This window comes from Microtus oregoni, unplaced genomic scaffold (genome assembly GCF_018167655.1).
Source record: "Microtus oregoni isolate MIOR12 unplaced genomic scaffold, Mior012 000013F_ref0000133, whole genome shotgun sequence".
Lineage (NCBI taxonomy): Eukaryota > Metazoa > Chordata > Mammalia > Rodentia > Cricetidae > Microtus > Microtus oregoni.
In genome coordinates this window covers 32,761,858-32,784,104 of record NW_024543072.1, presented here as the reverse complement: position 1 = coordinate 32,784,104, position 22,247 = coordinate 32,761,858, and the positions used below count along the sequence as shown (strand labels likewise).

The 22,247-nt window shown below is 48.3% G+C and overlaps 1 protein-coding gene across 1 annotated transcript in view; it reads left to right on the top strand.

The window, feature by feature from the left end:
• Positions 1–404: 404 nt before the first annotated feature.
• Gpa33 (glycoprotein A33) overlaps positions 405–22,247 on the top strand; it is a 35,448-nt gene continuing 13,605 nt past the window's right edge. The window contains exons 1-3 of the mRNA XM_041662696.1: positions 405–578; positions 15,625–15,779; positions 21,403–21,619. Coding sequence (XP_041518630.1) covers positions 524–578; positions 15,625–15,779; positions 21,403–21,619 — 427 coding nt within the window. The 5' untranslated portion in view covers positions 405–523. The remainder of the gene's footprint in view (positions 579–15,624; positions 15,780–21,402; positions 21,620–22,247) is intronic.

Sequence of the window (22,247 nt, the reverse complement as noted above, 5' to 3'; positions counted from 1 at the left end):
CAGGGACTTCCTGCACCCTCCATGAAGGGTCTCTGTCCTAGTGTGGGTGTCAGAGAAGAATGGGGGGGGTGTAGAAAGATACAATGCTGGGTCTTAACGTACCTCAGCAAACGTGGACAACGCCCTTCTTTTACTATCTTAGAACCCTACTTCTGAGGTTGTTCCCTTTTTATAACAATTTCCCGTCAGTTACATGAGAGGCCCACACCTAGTGAGAAGCCCAGGACTTTGCACCTCTCCTGAGGAGGGAGAAAGCAGGGAGAACGTTGGCTCCAGCGGACGCTGGGGAAAACTCTTGTGGGGGCCTTTAGTAGAGTGGGTGGAGTGTGCGCCTCGCCCCATTGGTGAGCTCCCCTGCCAGTCTGTTGACAGGGCGGGGCAGGTGCGCCCAGTCTGGCACAGGTGAACAGAAGGGAGTAGCAGGGACTTCAGGGTGAGCCAGGTCAGAGGCTGCTGTCATTTAACCAGTCAACCCAGACTTGTCCAGCGCCTTGCCAGTTCCAGCCTGGGTGTGGGGCAGAAAATGAGCAAGACCATGTTGGAGAAGGTGGGACCTGCGCTGTGCTTGCTTTGCACAGGTGAGTAAGCCCCTCTCCCGCCAACTCCAGGGGGATGATGGCTGAAGGAGAGGCTGTTCTAGTGCCCCCGCCTCCCCTGGTCCCAGCCGTACTGTGTCCCACTGAGCAGAACTAGACATTCTGATGTTGCGGGGGTGGAGGGCAGTTTCCAGGCCTGTTCCAAGATCAAAATGATTCTTATCTTGATTATTTGGTAAACAACCATCCCATGGCTGGAACAAGTAGCTCAAAGGCTCAGAAATATCTGATTGGGGAGACACAGTATTTGAAATCAGGGATTGTTCTAAAAAGTCCAGGATGTGGATTAAGATATAGTCACTATCTGGGGCAGAGGTTCTCAGCCTTCCTAACGCTGCGCCCCTTGGCTATGATTTAGATGCTCCTACCCTGCCTACTCTGAACACTGAAGTCTCAAGCAGAGAGGCGCCCGTCTCCCCCAAATCAGCAATTTGTGGATTAGCAGCTGAATCCACACTAAGTGATAAATAACAGAGTGGTTGTGTGCAGATGGGTGAGCTGGGTGAGGCTTGGGACAGAAGTTCCAGCATCAGGGGGTCTAGGATGGGAGGCCGAGGGGAGGAGTTTAGTTCTGACTCCTTAGGCTAGCCTGTTTGACCATTAGCTGGTAGGTCAGAAACTGTTGCTGGCTTCCAGGATCCAGGAGCCAGGGGGAGGAAGTGAAAGCTGAAAGAGAAACCCAGGATCCCCAAGGCGCCTGGGAAGCAGAGCCCAGGGAGCTCTCTCTTCAGTACTTCCTGACAAGCTAGGAATCACTGGGGCCACCACCCAGCAGAGTCCCTCCAGGTCTCCTGGCTTCCTTTCCTGCCTGTTTCTGAACCTTGGCTTTGGGGCGAAGGACAGCCTGCTAGGAAGGACGGATCAGATCAACGGGTGGAGGGGGAGTTAATCAACCTAGTTGGTTCACGTTCTGTGTTCACAACAGTTCTGTCCTTCTGAGGCAGCTAGCCCCTTACCATCCACCTAGATGGTGCGGCCACTCACCCATGATAATGGTGAGGTCATTCATTGCCTTGTCTGCTCAGCTCCTTTTACTGGACACAGGACTCGTGTAGGTGCCCAAGGAATGGGGAGTCTGGACTCATAGCAGCCTGAATAGAGGATGCTTGCCTCAGGGAAATGAGGCTGAAAGGAAATGGCTACCCACCCGTCTGTGACTCGGGGATTCTCTGACACTCTCCTGTGCATGGTTTTCCTCTGTACACACACACACACACACACACACACACACACACCAGTGTAAAACCCTGTGTTCTATAGCCTGGCACTAACCCATGTGTACAAAAGAGGAGTAATACTGGCTGAGGGGAAAACCAAAAACTGAGATCACAGTCACTTGCCCAGCTTAGCGATGAGAAGTGTCCTGAATTCTGAACTACCTGGAGCAGGCTGGTGGCCTCTTCCCGGAGTGTGCGGCATGTGACCCCTGGGTGACCCCAGCCAGCAGAACAAGTTCTGGGGTGGGGGTGTTTCCTGACATACTGATAAAGACTATAGTCTATCCTCACCCCCTTCCCCCTCTCTCCTGCCAGCTCAGCTCAGAATCGCATGCTCACCACATTTTTCTCCTCCACGACTCTACCTACTCAAAGAGGAAGGGCTGGCATGCTGGGGCAGGGGACACCAAACACATGGAGAGTCTGCCAGTGGCTGGACTAGTCATTGCCAATTCCCGGTACCACCACAGATCAAACCAAAAAACCATCAGGCAGTGCTCTCCCCTGGGCCACAAGGGAGGGTATCACTTCCTGCCTTGTGTGAGGGGAAGCCTAGGCAGGACTCACAGAGGGCCCCCTTCTTCCCTTCTCTCTCTCACTGTGCCCATCACAGATTGTGCTGATTGTTGGGAGAGGGGCACAGAGCTTATGAGGTAGTCCCAGGCTCACTGGACTTTGGGGAAGTAGAAGATATCACATAGGGTTATATGGAGATGGTATAAGTCGGCACCCTAGAATTCTTTTTAGATTAATTTTACTTTTATGTATATGAATATTTGCCTGCATGAATCTATATGTACCACATATGTGCCTGTTAGATCTCCTGGAATTGGGATTAGAGATGGCTGTGAGCTAGCAAGTGGGTGCTGGGGATCTAACTTGGGTCCTCTGCAAGAGCGGCAAGTGTTCTTAACTTCTGAGGCCCAGAGGTTTGTTTTATGACTAAAGAGACTGAGACAATGATTCAGTTGGTCAGGGTGCTTGTTGTGAAGGCAAGAGGATCTGAGTTCAAATCCTCAGCACCCTCATAAAAAGTGTTGGGCAGGGTATGCATGCCTGTAACCCCAGCATGGAGGAGTGGAGACAGGCAGATCCTGGAGCTTGCCGGACAGCCAGCCTGGATGAGACAGGGAGCTTCAGATTCAATGAGAAACCTTATCTCAAAAAAAAGCCAAGTCAAGTGGTGGGGAAGACATTCAGTATTCTCCTATGGCCTCTGCATAGGCATATACATCTGTGTATAGGCATATGTTCACGCACGTGCACACACACACACACACACACACACACACACACACGGAGGACTAAAATTGGCCCGCTTTCATTATCATGTGCTGAGATTCCTAAATAGAGTCACTGGCAAAATACAGCTTCCCGTCAGGCAGATGTCCATCCCCATCATAATGCTATCACAACCGGGGACCTCTTTTGTCTGGCTGCAGCACGGGCAAATTACTTCACCTTGTGAAATCACAGCGCTGTGGTCTGTAAACCACAGAGCTAATTTACAATGCATCAGAGGCCTACTGCACCTGCCGCACGGTTCACACAGGCAAAGGCCTTAGAACCCAGTTCTGCATGGAAGCACTCGACGGACGCCACATTATTATTTCTGATATCAGTAGAGAGGATAAATGCAGGAACGAGACGTCAATGAGATGCTAGTGACCCATCATCTAAGAGCTCTAATCTGATCAAAATGAGCTAAGAAATGACTCAGAAGTCAGTGTGGATGAGTCCTAAGTTATCACCCAGATGGCCACCATGTGCCTGACCTCCTCCCACCCAGGCTGCTAAAAAAAAAAAACAAAAACAAAAACCAACCCTCCCTTTTGTACACAAAATTGAGGCTCTCCCAGTCCAGTCCAGAAAGTTTTTCATCCACCAGATTCCCTAACAGGTGGAAAGATGTGTAAAGAGGGTTCCATCAGGTACGCTCTACAGGGAGAAGTGTGACCAGTTCTGTCAGGAGCCGGGACCTGACATTATAAAAACACATGTACAGACACACACATAGTAACACATTAGATACACACACAGAAACAGACACACACTGACGCACATAGACACGTAGACATCCCCACACCAACACACACAGACTCCACATAGACACACAGGCACACATGCTGACAAACATACAGAGACACACTCAGATACACATACCACACATACAGACAGACAGGCGCACAAACACAGACACACAACAAGACACACGCACAGACCACACAACTAGGCACACAAACACAGACACACACCTTCCTAGAAGTATAGGGAATTTCTTTGTTGCTTCTATGCTAAATTGGAACAATACTGTTTTTCATAGAGAAATAAAGGAATCTATCATTGCAAACTGTCATACCAGATGAGAAAGAATGGTTTTGTTTTTTTTTTGTTTTTTTTTTGTTTTTTTTTTTTTTCTCTCTCTCTCTCTCTCTCCCCTGACATTAAAAGGTTTCAATAACCCCCTGGGTGCTGGGCCACAGTGGGACTCTGGGAAGTCTATTTTCAAGTTGCTGGCTCACTGAGGTTGTTAGAATCTATTTGGGCCATTGTCACCAGAGATACAGCCCCCAGCAGGGCAAGTCTTTCTAACAGTGCTGCTTTCCATTTGCCACTCTGAAGGGCCACGCTCCCAATGGCTTCTCAGGCTGGGACCTTCTTGGTTCTCTTCTGTTGTTGCTGAGTCTGAGCTCTGTCCAGTTGGCTTGACCAGGCTGGGCAGGTAGAGGAATACGGTCTCAGACATGAATATCTGGTAACAGTCAAATCAGAGAGCTCCCTTCTTATGTCCACCAACTCTTGATCCCAAGAGGATACATTTGGGCCAGAGCCAGGGCAGTGCACGTGTGAGGTGGGAATCCTATCATCCATCTGCTCAGGGCCCTGGCTCTAATCCTTAAGGCTCACCTCCCACCTGATGCCTGAGCATCCCCTGAAGGCACGGGGCAGAAGTCAACGCTCACAGATGAAACACAATGCTGCCTGTCAGAGATGCAATGGGAACTACAACGTCTCCGTTAGTGTCAGTCTCAGCCCCAAAGGGAACACGCGAGGTCTGACCAGCCTAAGAGGGGTGTGTTCCACCGTGGAGAGCGGCAGGGTAATGGCCTTCAACTCTGACCCATTTGCATTCACCGGGTTCTTTCACATTTTCTGAATCAGAATCCAGATAAACTGGCTGTGTGCTTCTCCATCTGTTGACGAATCACCCCCATGGTCCTGAGATGCAGCCTGGGTTTACAGCTACAAACTGCAGCGTGAGGTGTGCGTCTCACGATCTGTGGCCCTGGTGCTCTGAGTGTGAATTACTCTCATTTTTCATCATCTGTCATATCCCTGAGGGTTGCCGTCTAGTTCCTGGTTTGGTGTCTTGACTGGGGGAAGCCAGCTGCCTGCATTCTTACACCCCAGTGTGCACATAGGGTACCTGCGATCTTATTAAATACATATTGATCAGGAAGGCCAAGGGTGGGGTATGAAGCTATGTATTTCTAGTGAGCTCCCAGGACGGGGTGGGATGGGGAACTGTTCAGGGATCACAGTTTAAGAAGCAGAACCCTTCAGATCCCAGCCCAGGTCGTCTCGAAATCTGGCTATGATGTTGGTCACCAGAAGGCTGGTAAGCCTGGCTGCGTGAGTGCATGCGTGCGTACCAGTGTACTGTACCCTTAGTACTGTATCACCCTACTAAACTATCCCTCCTTCCTAAGAGGCTGCGTTCTAAGACACATCCTCTCCTGCAGGCCTCCAACGGGGTCTTCTTCTGTAGCCTCATCGTTCTCGGCCCCCCATCCCCCCGATTTTCAGAGTTCCCTCCAGCATCCTTCTGTGACTGTATCTGCACCCGAAGCATTAGCTAGCTGTTCCTCACTCCCAGCTGACTTCAAAATGCCAGCCTTCAACCCCACCTCTCGCCAAGCTGGCGTCCCATAAGACCAACAGGAATATAACTTCCTGACTTATATATCTCAAAATACTTCTGACTCACGGGCTAAAACCAGACTCATGATGTGAGCCCGCTAGCCTGACTGAGCCTTTTGTGATCTCATTGTGTCAGGATGTGACACTCTCGTCCATCCAGGACCAGAAGGCCGAGACCTGGCGGTGATCTGCAACATATTCTATTGCAATGCAAAAGAATCGTCTCAGATTTACAACTTAAACGATGCCGACATTTCGTTTGCTTGCAGATCTGGAATGGAGATGGGACTTAGCAGGTCCTTGTGGTGTACAGTTTGACTGGAGTGACTGCTGGGATGTCTTCATTGGTGGTGGAAGGCCTCTTTTCATGGTAGAACCTCAGACGCAGGCAAGCTGGTCCTGACTGGCCTTTCACAGCACACAGCCTGAGTTTTCTGAAAGCTTCTGCAGGAGGGCAAGAGCAAACCCCTAGAACTAGGAAGTTTGAGTGCCCAGGCCCCCAAATCTGCCACACTCTGCTTTTCTGGTAACCATAGAATCCAACTTAAGGAAGAGAGGAGCCCTATTTCTTGTTGTTGTTGATGATCATCGACTTTTTTCAAATATGGCCTTGCTGTGTAGCCCAGGCTGACCTAGAACTTCTAATCTCTATGCCTCTGTCTCTCTGTCCCCAAAGTGCTGTCCCACCAAGCCTGGGCAATCATTTCCTTTCCCTTTCCTTATTTTCTCCTCTTTGTCTCCTCCTCCCTCTCTCCCTCTCTTTTGTGGTACTGGAGGGCCTTGTGAGTTCTAATAAGTGTTCAACCACTGAGACACCTTCAGCCAAACTTTGGTTCTTGATGAGAGCAGCTTTAAAGAATTTTGGACTATCGTAAATTGCCAAATCACCCTTGATGGCCCTGATATTTTACCTAAAACCAAGTCAGCCAGCCCTCTGCGGTGATGAGTTTAGCTCTTTCCCACTGTGGCTTGAATATGTTCATTTTGTTTGGTTTCCTTTGCCCACTGTTGTCAAGCCTTTTAGGCTTGGACTCAACTCACGTTTGTGTCGATGGTGTGACCTAGATATACCTAGGGGTTATTTGTGGGGTGTCCACGGGAATCTGGCTGGAAAGGAGACAAGGAGCAGGTTTGTCCTAAGCTGCCCTCATGGACCTAGTATTTTGTCAGTTGACCCCTGGGTTTATCTTGAGTGATAGTGTGTGGTGGGGTTAGGGGGTCTACAGGAGGGTTATCCCCAAAGTCTTGCCCTTGGTCCTGTTGCTACTACACCCTGCCTGCCTCTCTGCCCCTGACCATATTCTCTCTTGTCCCATTTCTTCTTGCTGATGCTGCTCATCCTCCAGTTTCTGTTCAAGACAATGGCTCGTGTTCCTGAGGCCTTGCTCCATTCTTTCACTGTGTGTGTGTGTGTGTGTGTGTGTGTGTGTGTGTGTGTGTGTGTGTGCGTGCTGGGGGCATTGGTCAGCATGACGGTTTCACATTTGTTTTGAGATTATTTTTTTTTTTATTGCCCTCTGACTCACCCTGAGGACTGGAGTCAGGGAGAGCAGACCTGTGCCTGTCATTGCCACTGTCATCTTCCCACCTCTGGCAGGGATGGTGTGGTGTTAATGAATGTGCACCTTGCCCTCTTGCCCCTTTCCAGGTAACAAGCCTGCTGGCCGTCACTGTCTCCCCTGCCTCCCCAAGCTTCACTTTTCTTTTCTTTTAATATTTTCTTTTTATATGCCTGCTTGTCGGTCTGTGTGAGGGTGTCAGATCTTGGAGTTACAGGACGTTGTGAGCTGCCATGTGGGTGCTGGGAATTGAACCCAGGTCCTTTGGAAGAGCAGTCAATGCTCTTGACCACTGAGTCATCACTCCAGCCCCTCGTTCTGCTTTTCTAAGTTTACTCCACCCTCTCCAGAATGGCCTGTCTTGAGTCTGATCAGAGTCAGATGCCTGGGAGAGACTAGCTAGAGAGTCTTGTTCATCTTGCTGCTGAAGAGTGGTTTGGAGTTCAGCTGGAGTTTTGCTCAGTGTAGGAATTCCAGTTTCCAGATACATGGTTTCTAGAGACACAATGGACTTGGAGGGGAAAGTGGCGGCCCCCCCAGCTGTCTTACATTGGCGGTGCTCAGCTGTGTTCTACCGTGTTCTTCTTCCTGCCTTCAATGCCACTTTTTTCTCATCCCGCTGTCCCCAGCCCTCTTGGAACCTTTCTCCCTCCTAAGATTCTTCCTTTCTTTGTCACCCAGTGACCTTTGGGACACTTCCTCGTCTTCTGCCACAGTGAGTCAGGCATGACACAGACATCTGACATGGGCAGACACAGATATGAATCTAGATAGACACTTCCAGATAGGGCACTCCCCCAGTCCACTGGAAGAGCACTGTAAATGTGGCTTGGTGCTCTGAAGCTTGCTGCCCCTCACTTGCCCCTCGCCAACCCACCAGTTTGCTAATATGTGCCCTTCGAGGGGGTGGGTCCTCGCGTGTGTTCCAATCCATTCCCACGATCCTGTGCCTTCCCGAGATGACTTGCTCCCCCATCTCTCCTCTATCTCAGGTCTCTTCCTTTCTAGAAGCTCAATCAGTAACCCATGGGCTGCCCAAGCCTCTCCATCCTCAGTCTGGAGGGGACTACAGAAACCTTCCCCAGAGTATGTCTGGCTTCTGTTTCCGTGTCAGGCGAGCTCTTGGGCACCCTTAGGTTGCCTGCGCTGCAGCCTCCTCCTCACTTCCACTTGGCTTTGCAGCTGGAAGGTGCTCTGGCTGTCCATTGCAAGCACACAAAGGCAAAGCCTTTTGACAACCTGCCCTTTGACATCTAAAGTCCAAAGACAACTGTTATTGCTGTTGTTTTCTTGTTTTTTTTTTCTTTTAGAATTCACCCCGTCTGTGGTCCCATGGGATTGGGAAGGTGTTGTGGCTACAATCCACCCCCTCCCTGCTTCTTTTCCTCATGCACATGAATCCAACACAATGAACGACATCCCTTGAGGGCTATATCCAGTTTCACCTCCTCAATAAGCTTTCCCATTAAAATCCTTTTTCTGATCCCTCCCCACATCTCCCCTCTCTCTTTCACACTCAGAACACTCTATTAGGCTCCATTAGGGTACCGGTTGTCAGTGGCATCTACTTGCTTCTTCTTAGGGATTATACCACAAACCACTCAACCAACAAGGTCCTAATCATACCCAGCTCTGCGCAGACCTCTTGGCCTTCGAGCCAGTGAGTGGCGGGTACTGGAACAGTCTGAGACACAGTCTGCTCAGAGGAGAATGCCAGTTGGTAAAAGAAGGCGCCTGCGTGCAGAAACTCATATCCGCATGGGGACTGCGCTCAGGAAGTATAACAGTAAGGGCTGGCTGTGGTACAGGGGACTCTAGAGTTTGTGGACTATGCCAAGCGCTGGAAGTTCTGCAGGGCCTGGCACTAGACTAGGATTTTAGAAGAAGTGTATTGACTTGACCTGAATTGATAGGTTCCCGAGGATCTGTGTTGATCCAACAGCTCAACAAGCGTGGCTAACGTTCTAAACAACATCCCTGTGGCTCCTCTGTCCTTCATCCCCCAGCTGAGCACTTGGGCTGCCCTATGGAGGGGGTAGGACAAACTTCCGACCTGTGGGAACTGCCTCCTTTAGTCAGAGAACCCCTCCTCCTCCTCACCAGAACGTTCTGCCTGGGCTGGATGGGTCCCTTCTGGCCTTCAGCATCTCTTCCCTAAGCAGGAATATGTGGTTTGTCTGAGCAAATGGATTTTTTTCTAAGTGGCCACGTTCCTGCTGGTTTCCCCAGGGCTCCTATAATGCGCCCCGAGCCTCAGGCAGCCAGCTCCATCAAGCATTTCATTATCTTCCTGGGATGGATCGCTTCCGCTTAGCTCTCCAGAGAGAGCTTGTTGTCTTCTTAACAAACCTTAATTATTTACAAGCAATCATTGAGGCCTCAAGCTGGGTCTCCACACCCCAGCACCGCAGGGAGACCCCTCTTCACTCAGGGCATCTTGCTGGCTGGGCTTTCCTTCTTGGGGGAGGGGGTTCATTTTATATTCAGGCAGTTTCTTTTCCTTTAACTATTCCTTTAAATAAAGATGCGTTTTCTATTTATAAGTTTTTTAACTGAAGGGCCGCATGGATTACCAGTCATCTGTTTATTATTTTATAGTGCTGGGGATCCTGCCCTTGGCTCTGTGCACGGTAGAAGATCCACCGCAGAGGTGTGTCTCCAGGTCTATCTGGGGACAGTTTCTAGCAACGCAGGAATAGGTCCTTCCACCAAGTGTCTTGAGCCATGAGCCTACGCTTCTTGTGTAGAAGTTTTCTTATGACTGGCTCTTCATCCACTGCTGTCAAAGGACACTTGGTGGAGCTTTGCTTGTGCCTTGGGGCCTTTGCTGAGCCCTAGGGATTTGAAGAGCTCCAGATAGTGGGAGCTCTTACAGTTCTTGCTTTGCTTGAGGGGCGGGGGTGGGGGGAGGTACAGGATGTAAACTCCACGGCTGGTCTGGTGGTCCTCATGTGTACCTAGGAGAACTAGCAGGTACTCAGGTGTAGCAGGTGACAGAAAAGCAGCATCTCTGCCACATATGAGTACCTGCTCGTTAGGACCTTTTCTTTGAGGCAATGCCCGTTTGTTTTCCAAACCTCTCCACAAACATAGATAACGCAGGGAGTCTCATGATTCCCCCCTTGCAGATAAAAACACTTTTTCCCCCCTGTCAACTTAGATGTCCCCAGGGGTTAACACATTAATGTATTATTAGTTCTGACACCTTCCAACAGCTGTGTTAGTCAGCTTCTGACAGTGTAACAAAATGTCTGGAAAAAAAGCTCCTTAAGAGGAGAAAAGATGTATTTTGTCTCAAGGTGTTTAGTCCATGGTTGATCGGATTCATTGCCTTTGGGCTCAAAGTAAGACAAAGTATCACTGTGTTTACACACTGGAAATGCAGAGTGGCTGACCTCATGGTAGACCATAGGAGTGAGGAAGGGAAGAAGGACGGAGGAAGAGGGCAAACAGGACTGTTTGGGTAGAAGGGTCACCTTAGCCCCTGGCATCCAAATGTCCAAAGAGTCTGGAATGTTTGGGTGAGTGTTCCATCCCAAGTCCCCTCCCCTGGGAGTTGCCTCAGTTCAGACTCCACCTCTGAGAAAGCCTGCCAAATGATGACCCCACCCCAGAGATGCTCAAGACCACTCCCACAGGGTATTTAAGTTGTACCCCAGAGAACAAATATGTGGTTTTCCGGTCTTCCTTCCTGGTCTCATCTCTGGAGGACTGGAAGACCACCCGGGAGTGTTGGTATCCATTAAACCTGGGCTTTTTCTAATTTGGTTTGATTTGGTCTGATTTGGATTATTGCGACGGTGGAGAGGTTTATCTGGGTGCAGAAACTTTTCAAGGACAAGAGGGACGAACTATAGTCTCCAGGAACATGGCCTCAAGGACCCAGTCTCCCAGCTCCAACATTTCCCATCATCTCCCAATAGCCCATCAAATTATTCCCTGATCAATAATTAATCTATCCATCAATGAAGTCAGAGCCTTCATGATCCAGTCACTCTCCAAGGCCCCGCCTCTGACCATGGCTTCACTGGAGACCGAGCTTTTGATGTAGGAGTCGTTGGGGGACATTTCAGATCTGACTCATAACAGTGACTTACTGTATCAGAGAGGTGCGTTCCCTGAGCACAGCAAGCAGGAGAGCAAGCTGGGAAGGAAGATGACTTCTGGAGGCAGACATCGGTGAGGAGCTGCAGCTTTGTGGGAAGGGCGGGCTCTTGGCAACCGAAAGGGTGATATTAATGTCAAGGAGAGCATTGGAAACTTTTAGTCAAAGGTTAGATGTCCCACCTGCCTTTTTTGTTTAATCTCGAGTCGGGGTGCAAAGATCCACAGATAAAGGATCAAAGAACTAATAAGCATAAAGTCAACCAGAAGGAGAGAAAGGGGCAGGATTTATTAAATTATGATGAAGCCCAGCCAGATGTTTTATTGCCGATTATGTCAGAATGGAAAAACACTGACTGTATCAGCAGGAAGGAAAAAGTCGTCATGGTGAAGTCCACCACAGTATAAAGTTCTGGAACACAGGATCCTCGCACCCAGAATTGTGGGAAATGTAAGCATACCCCAGGGTACACAGCCAGTCTTTTAAAAACCCTTCTCAGGTTTACAGGTCACATCCAAATTGTGCTATACATCAGCCAAAATTAATTAATATTATTCTTTATGAGTTGTCCCTCATTCATTTCTATCTCTTCCCCCATACATCTATTAACACGCAATGATTTTAACTCATTGTTAAAGTGAGTGCTAAAATCGATCTACTCTTTGGCTTCGATCTCTAGCAATTACTATGGTTTCCTGTCAGTTAACTTGTGAGGGTGGGTGGTTGTTTCTTGGAATTAACTTCTAACCAAGACGTTTCTCAACAGCAGAACATGAGATGACAAAATACAATGGTTTGACAAGGGAAAACGTCTCCCCTATGGAGCACTGACTGCGAGTTAGGAGCCATTAAACAAAGGACACATTTCTGGCCATTTAAAGCTCGCACGATCCACTTTCCCAGTGAGGGTTCTGACACCGGTGGCTTCTATAAACTGCTCGGGGCTACATACCGGGTGGATGAAGGAATTCTGAGAAAGTTAGCTTTGGAGCTGTGCACTTAAGCTGTGTGCTGCTTCCTCAAATGGATGCAGAGAGCTGTGTTGTGAGAAAAAGTGGTGAACTGTACCAGGCTTTTTCTCTTTGGCGTCAACCAGCTCCCAATCGTGGCGCAGAGACTTATTATCTGTGTTTCTGGCTAGCTCTTTTAACTGAAATGAACCTGTTTCTCTTTACCTTTTGCCTTGAGGCTCATTACCTTTCTTCCATCTGTGTATCTTACTTGTACAGCTTCTCTATGTCTGGCTGGAGGCTACCTGGCTTCTTGCTCCAGGCATGTCCCTCATTCTCTCCTCCCTCTTTTCTCCTTCTTCCTTCTTTCTTTCCTTCCTTCTCCCGAGCCTAGATCTCTCTTATTTATTCTTTCTGTCCGCCAGCCCTGCTTATCCTCTCTCTGCCTAGCTATTGACCGTTTAGCTCGTTATTAGACCAATCAGGTGCCTTAGGCAGGCAAGGTGAAACAAGTGCAACACACCTTTACATAATTAAACACATGCAGCAGAAACAAAAGTAACACACTTTTACACAATGAAAGTACTGTTCTGTAGCATAAACACATGTAGCAATCTTTACCTAGTTCAAAGAATATTCCACAAGAGTAAGCAAATGGGAATAATCAAAGCAGTGTTTATGAATTAGAAAAAAGGGGGAGTTGGGAAGGAAACATTCAGCAGAAAGAATATTTTCTTTTACGGGGTGGGGGAGGGAGGAAGGTGGGCGGAGGATGCACAGACCCTGAACTAGTCAGGGTACCCTGTTCTGATTGACAGGCCTCACCCTGACAAGGATGTGGAATCCCTCAGAGCTGTAAGGTGCTTTCCAACAGCAGGTTTGGTTTCCAGGCCAGGCTCTTTGCCTACATAAAGCTCAAGTTCATTTCTCTTCTGCTGGAAAATATTCTGCCTGGAGTTTGATTAAGTGGATTACAGGGGGCTGGAGAGGTGGCTCAGCAGTTATGAATGTTTCCTGTTCTCCCACAGGACTTGAGTTCAGTTCCTAGCATCCACCTAGGGTGGCTTACAATAGCCGGTAACTCCAGCTTCAGGAGATCCAACAGCTTCTTCTGAGACCTGTGGGCAATCAGCCACATACATAGCATCCCTGTCACACACAGAGAGAACTAAGTGTATGTATGAGTTTGTCTATGTCCATAAACCCTGTCCTAGTAAGAAGGCGGTTTCATGCGTGTCTGTCTTGCCTTCCAGAAAAGAACGGGATCTTATTCACATGGCAGACATGCTACGTTCTTGACGGTAGACTGAAGAAAGGATGTAAGAGTTTCATTTACAAGGACTGAGAGTGACGGAAAGGATAAGGTTGGAGTCAGTGCAAACACCATCCCTGCCACCTCTGGCCCAGGCAATGTGATCATTTTGCCCTGACAGTTGGGCAGGCAGAAACACCAGATACATTCTGACATTTGTCAACTACATCTAGAGAGAACAAATTGCTTAACTCCTCTGAGCTACATGTTAAGACTGAACCTCAACTTTGTCATCTGAAAACTAGGGATAACATAAAAGAGAATATGAGAATAAATGAGAGATATCTATGAAATACTTGTACCTGTGCTACCGAGTTGTATTTAACGTAATGTAGGTTGGGTAGGAAGTGGGAATTACCAGTTATTCTCCTTTTCCTGACTGTTGGCTTACTCTCTCATTCCTTAGTCATGCATGAGTGGACATTCAATACTGAAGGAATAACTTGATGAGTTTGTTTTCTTTGATGTGGTGGTGAGAACTTCTATGATAAGAGAGTAGTACCAGGACTCCATCAGTGGTCTGTGGCAGTTGTGACAAACAGCTCATGTATAAGACAGAGTGGTACCCAGACTGCACCAGTGGTCAGTAGCAGTTGTGACAAACAGCTCATGTATAAGACAGAGTGGTACCCGGACTCCATTAGTGGTCTGTAGCAGTTGTGATACACAGCTCATGTATAAGACAAGAAAGAATCATTATTCAGGCCATGAAGAGGCCTGAGAATGGTCACCTTGAGGACAAGGCTCCAGGGAAATGGGTCCAGGCAAGAGGTGAGATGAAGCTCAATGGCAGTTGCCATGACTACCACTAGGCAACCCAGGGAATGGTCTCTGAACAGGATGTAGAGCTGCAGCTCGGTCCTGTTGGGTAGAATTAGAGGCCTCTCCCAGCAAACAGCCTCCTGGTGAAGGCTACGCCACTAGTAATGACAACATATGTTTTCTGATAGATGGAGGTGGTGGAAAGACCTTTGGTGACCTGCAGGAGCCTTTGGTGAGCCATGGCCAGGGCTGGGACAGCTCAGGAGCTGGCTTCAGATGCCCAGGAAACCAGTGTTTGAATCCCTTCTCAGTGGCCCGGGCACTGGTGTCTCCTCGCTTCGACTATGTCAGGAATTTGCCACACATATTCAATATGGGGCCACACATATTCAAACCTTCGCCACCTGCTTCCTGTTCAGGAGACACCTTTTATGCTTGGCGTCTGAGAAACTCTCTTTTGATTTTCTTGTGTATTTTCCGGGCTTGCTCAGTAGATATTAGCCAGGTCCCTAGAGGGGCATCCCAAAACGACCAAACAATGCATATTCCATTACATAAGTTAGCTTGGGAGCCATGGAATGTCCCCACATCATAGTTATAGACCATCCATATTCAAAAGGAGAGAGCCCATCTCACAACTGAGGAAACACACTAAGGGAGGAGGATGTATGTGAGAGGGAGCAGTGGCTAGCCCATGCTGGTTTTTTTAAAACTCTTTTCTGATAAACGTTCCTAGAAATACTCTCTTTTTCCTTGACTTAATCTTGCTTGTAAAGTTCTTTATGGCATGCAAGTGTTCCATTAATATTTGTTAAGTAAGTAAAAACAGAAATCATGGTCACAACAAAGCATTTATCAAGAGCTTTCTGTGCTTGGCACCAAGTAAAAGTTTTCAGCTCCCCAGTAACCAAGAAGAAAACCAGGGCTTAGAGCAGTCCACACAGCTGACCAGGGCTAGAGCTGAGACTGGAAGCCAGGCTGGCAGCCAACAGATGCAGGGAACTTCTTCAGGACACTTCAGGGGAGGGAGAAGGCAGACCCTGACACCTGAGCTCCCCCTGTCCTGGGCTTGGGGACAGCAGTTAGCATGCTCTGACCAAGGCTGCTATAGCAGCTTCAGAGGGCCCCAGAGTGTCTCTGAACGTCCTTGCAGGGGTCTGGGTGTGTGTATCAGTGCCATTTTCTTTCCCCTCTCATTTCAGTTTGGGTGGCTGTCGATGCTATTTCTGTGGAAACTACACAGGATATTCTTCGGGCTGCTCGAGGCAAGAGTGTCACCCTCCCATGTACCTACAGCACCTCCGCTTCAGACCGAAATGGATTTATTCAGTGGGATAAGCTTCTCAGGACTGAAACGGTAAGGTTCCAGGATGAACCAGGGTGTCATGGGTCATGATTAGCATCTGTGCCTTAAAACCTTCCTTCCGTCCCTCCCTCCCTCTTTTCTGCTGTCTGGGTTGAGATTCAAATCCAGGGCCTTGTGCATCGGATCCTGTACTTTACTGCTGAACTATGGACTCCATGTCTTAATTCAAAATGTATTTTATGAAGACATTCTATATATACGTATATATATCATCAGTTTGTTTCCTATATTTTGCGGTCACAATAAACACAAACATTGTTTTATATATATACCATCTGATAGATTATGAAAAGTAGAACTTGCCTTGCATTCACCAGGTTCTGAGACAAACAAAATACAAAAAACGTGTAAGAGCGGATCGTCTGGGTTAGCGGGTGTGTGAACTTGCACTTTCTATAATTAGGGCATTTCGTGGGATACTTACCCATCTTCATCTTCGCCCACCTAGTGTCCACCATCTTCTCAGCATTCGCTCAAACTGTCTGACAATTGGGGATTTGATGAAGTAAAAAATGTATCTCATCTATGATCAAAAGCCTATCTGTTTATAAGAAGTGGTCATACATTTAGGTCAGATCTTTCAAGATGCTAACGTGGGCAAGAGGGGTGCTGGAAGGCACCTGCAACCCCACACCTTGGGGGTGAAGCCAGAAGGAATTCCCTTTCGATTCCAGCCTCCCCCACTTCCTCCTTTCCTTCCCCTTAAAATTTCTTTGAAAGCTAAAATTACTTTATTCTAGTGAATTTGCAAAGCCACCACACAGCTAGTTTAAAGCAATCACTCAAGCCCTTGCCCACTCCCAAACTCTACACATCTCAGGGAACTTCTATACAGTAGGAATGACCACATAGAAGCCACGGAACTTTGCTTAGGGTTTTGCACTAAAACTACCAATTACATTTGGATTTATTTATTATCTTAGTTAGGATTCTATTGCTTTGATAAAGCACCAGGACCAAAAACAACTTGGAGAGGAAAGGTTTATCTCGCTTACACTTCTGCACCTCAGTCCATCATCAAAGAAAGTCAGGGCAAGAACTCAAGATGGGATCCTGGGGGCAGGAACTCCAGACAGGAACCTGGGGGAGGAACTGAAGCAGAAGCCACGGAGGAGAACTGCTGGCTGTTTGCTCCTCATGGCTTGCTTGGCCTGCGTTCTTATAGCACCCAGGGCTACCAACCAGCCCAGGGGTGGCACTGCCCACATCAGTCATCAATCAAGAGAATGCCCTGCAGAATCTTACGGAGACATTTTCTCAACTGAGAGTCCTCCTTCCTAGTGACTCTAGCTTGTGTCAAGTTGACATAAACCTAACCAACACACTTATCAACTACAGATAAAGAAAAAAAAACTACAATAGAGTTGAAATTAGGGGAAAACTAGCTTTACATCGTGTATGACTTGTGTGTCCTCTTGCCTGCATTCTGTCCTTCCTCATCACCTTCTGCCATTCTCCCTTGGTCTCCTTTCTGTAGTACAACCTTTAGGGAAAAAATTTAATAACATATCTGCCAGAGAGAATCACCCAGTCCCCAGCCACCCAGAGAAAGAGGCTTTAGCCTTTTCCCTGTCAGAATCCCAGGACACCTGTATCCTGGGTGGCAGGACTGATAAGGAAGGAGTCGGTCTTATCTCCACACACCGAGGGTCCCAATGGGCCACAGTCCCCATCCTGTCTGCTCCCAGGGTGAAAGGAGCAGCATCCTTGCTGCTGTTTTGAGTGTGAGGAACTAAAGGGCACCGAGCCCCCCAGCAGATGCATTCAGCGAGCTGGGTGTAATGTCTATGGCTGACTTATTCTGCGTGCTGACATAGACACGGAGCTATAGACATTAGCCACTGGATAATCTACTTCCAAAGGGAATCGAGGCAGCGGCTCCTTCAGGGCCGATAACAAGTGCAGAGCAAGGGATTGCTATCTGTGAGTCCTAGAAGGTGGTATGGTCAAGAGGAGGCCCAGGGACAACCTTAGGGTATCATTGATTGATAAGATGTTATTATGGGGTAGAAAAATCCAGAAAAAAAAATAATGCCAGTCAGGGCCAGGAAAGAGCTGGGTATCCACAGACTGTTCACAGGCCTAGATGGCACCTCATCCTCTGCCTTCTCTTTGCCTCCCTGTCTCAGCCAGACAGTCTTAGAAGGACTGTCAATCCTATCAGGGCTATCAGATATGGTTGGACAACTCGTCTCTTGCATGAGGGTATCCAGCTCAGGGCACTTGTGTTCCGATAGCTAAGCCATGTGCCCCGACTTGGACCGTGTCTGTTGGAAAGCTGGAGTGTCTTGTTCTAATTGGAAAGGCTCGGCATGTTCAGAACTGAGACGGGCACAGCGTCGCCAGTCTCCTCCCTGCCCACCACTGCCCACTTTCTCTCCTGACACTCTTGAAGTCACCAGCATCTCACACGGGCAACCACTTTCCATTCCGGAGTCCCGTCTCCCTTGGCTTTTGGGACTCTTGTCTCAGGGATCCCCTTTATGATGGAGGAAGGTCATTGGCTAATAAAGGAACTGCCTTGGCCCATTTTATTGGTTAGAGGATAGGTGGGAGGAGTGAACCGAACAGAACGCTGGGAGGAAGAGGAAGTGAGCTCAGTCTCGACAGCTCTCCTCTCGGGAGCAGACGCCTGAGAGAGACGCCATGCCCCGCTCCTGGGATGAAGCTCCGACCCAGGATGGACATAGGCTAGAATCTTCCCGGTAAGCGCACCCTGGGGTGCTACACACAGATGATTAGAAATGGGCTAAATTAATATGTGAGAATTAGCCTAGAAGAGAATGGGCCAAGCAGTGATTAAATGAATACAGTTTGTGTGTGGTTATTTTGGGGCATAAGCTAAGCTAGCCGTGCGGGCGGCTGGGGTGCTGGGGACGCAGCCCCGCCGCCCTTATTACTACACCTTTATCTCTCTAGGCTCCTCTTGATTCTTTGAGTGACTTGGGGACTTGCCATTTGTCATGTCTAGCTCATGTCTCAGTAAACACCCATGTGCCACTGGCACCCAAACTTTCATCCTCAGATGTATCACCAACTCGAAGTTTCTCTGTAGTTCAGTACTCGAAAGAAAGAATTCCACAAAGAAGCATATACAGTCAAGGCAGTTTATTTAGCAAGGCAAAGCTTGCACCCCAAAGAGAGACTGGAGTGGACTGACTTTAATGGGGAGAGGGTGGCAGCCCACTGGGTTCTGCATATAGATATGGAACAGTTTTATGAAAATCTAAGAGGTGAACCACCTATTCACTGGGACAATATGGCCCCTCCCCTTTCCTCTCAAATCACAGTGGACTGGATTTTGCTTTTAGAATAATTTTTCTTATGATTCTTTTGAAAAGCCCACGAAGTGGGGGAGGGGCCAAACCCACAGTGCACATAATATAATAATGAAGATGGGGTCATTCGAGGATGCAGGCCTTCAGAAGTGTGCATGGGGGACAAGAAAGGGCTCTGGTGCGTTCAAGAGGAGCTAACTGTATCTTCCACTTTGCTTAACCACAAAGGAGCATTCTAACTGCAGGAGACACAGCTACCGTGACATCGCGTGGTTTCCTTGCATCCTCACGTCTAACTCCTTACCTATCATCAGTGACATTCAGTAGACCATTCTGGCCATAGTGAATTCCTCCACCTGGGTGTCCCCCGGACACTTTAGGCATCCCACATGTAGACAGAATGCATACTCTTTGCTTAAATACTCTCTTTGTGTGTGTTGACTCTGTTGGGAAGGGTACTATCCGGCGTGCGTGCCTACGCCCTTGTATCTGGGAAGAGCTGCTCTCTGACTCTGTATCCTCATCCCATCCCCACATCTCAGATGTCCCCTTCTCACATCTCCAATTTATTTCACTCTCTCTGTGTTGCCACAACCCAAAGTGACAATAATCAAAGTTTGTCACCACAGTCACTCAGCTGATCTCCTTCCTGGTTCCTTCTCAACCTGTGCCCTTTCCTCTTCCCATCATTTGGCCATACCCATCTTACACAGGGGGAAACTGAAGCACCAAGAGGCTGATTAACTATGTTCCCCAGGTCACAAGTTTAAGTGAATGGCAGAGTCGAGATGACCCTGGGTGTTGTGGCTCAGAGCCTGAACTCTGCAGACGCTACTGAGTCACATGACACTGTGGCATGAAATAGTTCACGGTTCAGCTTCAAGGCAATGATGCGTTTTAGCTCTGCTGCTGCTGCTGTTTTCCAGTGTAGCTGTGGATTGAGCCTAGGGGCCTCCCACATGCTCTGCCACCGAGCTATATCCTTGGCTCAAGAATTCTGTATTTTATAAGACTAGCTCTTAATACAGAGTACAAATTATTGGAAGGAGTGTTGATGTGGCTAAATGAGGTAATACACGTCTAGTATGTAGAACGGTACACAGCATGTAACATATATAAGCAGCAGCTATGACCTTTGTTGTCATAGGCTCAGTTCTTACTAATCCGTCACTCACTCACACTGTGCCGCTCAGGGTTGACAACGTTGCTGTCTGTTTTTAGGTTTTTCCTTTGCCTGTGATGTCTAATGCATTTACCCTGCACCAACATGCAGTGCTCCAGTCTCCGGGCTATTGCCCTGGATAATGCCCAGCTGCTTCTTAAGCTTCAAGGCAATGATCATCCCTTTTAGGAAACCCTCCCTCAACGAGCCAGTTTCGGATCTCATAATCATAAGATACCGTCGTTGGCTATTCAGAATTCACGAGTTATATGCTGCAGACGTGGTGGATGCTAATAATGGCTAGTAACGGTAGACACCACGCCTGGCAAACTCCAACCGCTCTGTATAGATTACCATTAGTCTCACCACAGTTCCACGAGGTGTGTTATTATCAACATCTCCACTTAGTAGACAAGGAAACAGAGGCTCAGAGCAGTCAAGGGTGTTGCTCAAGGACATCCAGCCAGCAAGCGTCAGAGTTAGGATTTGACTGAGGCAGTCTGGCTTGGCCGTCTGTGGTATAAGCCACGAATGTGCTACTTCAAAAACATCAACGAATAAACAAATTCCAAGACAATAGTCAGAATCGAGTGAGCTTGGAATTTGAGAGCAAATGAGCTAGCCTGGTGCCTGGTGTGAGTGGGGCTCAGAAAGTGTTGGGTGAAGGGAGGAATGAATAGAAAACGATGGACTGAGAGGAAATCGGGGTGTGAGATGCTGGCTACACACCCGAGTGCTGGGCTCTGAGACAGCCTCGTTTGCTCCAGGTATTCCAGGGTGTGCGCTTTTTGTTGTTTTTGTTTTGATTTGAGTTAGGGTTTCACGTTGGCTTAGATTGGTTTAGAACTTGCTCATACCGAGGGTGACTTTGAACTTCTTCTTGTTTCCACCCCTGGAATGCTGGGATGATTGGCATATACCCCCCCCCCCCCAAGTTTACCCGTGTGGTGCTGGGGATCAAATCCAGGTCTCTGTGTGCATGCTAGGTGAGCACTACCAACTTAAACTACAATTCCAGCCCCTAACACTTCCTTTTAAATCTTTAAAGTCTAGTTAAGAATCTACCAGTAGGCACTGCACATCTGTTTGATCCATACATCTGGGCTATGGGGATGAAAGATTGGGTCAGGGCAGGTCTATACCAGTGTCTGGCAACATTTCTTCTTTCTCTTAGGAAAGAGTAGTCACTTGGAAGTTTTTGTATAAACAGTACATCTATGGGACCCGTTATGAGAACCGTGTGATAATGTCCAATGATGTTGACCGCTCCGATGCCTCCATCACCATCGACCAGCTGACCATGGATGACAATGGCACCTACGAGTGCTCCGTCTCACTGATGTCAGATCTAGAGGGTACCTCCAAGTCTCGAGTCCGCCTCTTAGTCCTTGGTGAGTGTCTCCATCTTTTCCTGCAGGAGGAAGGCGAGGCTAAGAGCCCTGGCAGCAGAATCCAGCCATAAATCCAGGTGCAATAGGGCCTGATCGCCAGCCCTGTGTTGTATCGGCCTTGCCTATCTCAGAGAAGAGTCAGGATTCCACTTCTCCCTTTGGAGCCCAATATTGACAGGGTTCTCAGTGAACAGCAGGCTGGTTCTGAGGGCAGGGGCTTTGGGGTCATCCCGTGGCCCCTCTGCCCTTTCTCCCTTCCACACCAACTTTTTCCCTGCCAAACTCATTTCTGAAGAGAAGGGACTGGAACTCCCACATAACACGCAGACTCTCATCTCAGCGCTTGCTACTCAGAGGGCTGATTGTGACTTCCATAGGCGATGGGTTTCCCTGCTGTTAACTCAACTTCTCTGGGCGGTCTCCCCACCCTACCACTAGTGACGGCACCATTGCCAACCAATGGGGAATATGTCTCAGGGGCCATCCGTTTCATGGGAGAATTTGCTGGAATTTATAGTTTTGGAAGGATCAGGAAACTCATCTACTTTAGTTTCTGTGTGAACGAGGCCCAGAAAAAGGAAGTAACTGAGTCAAAACCGGTTATTGGGTTTTGACTCACTTTAATGAG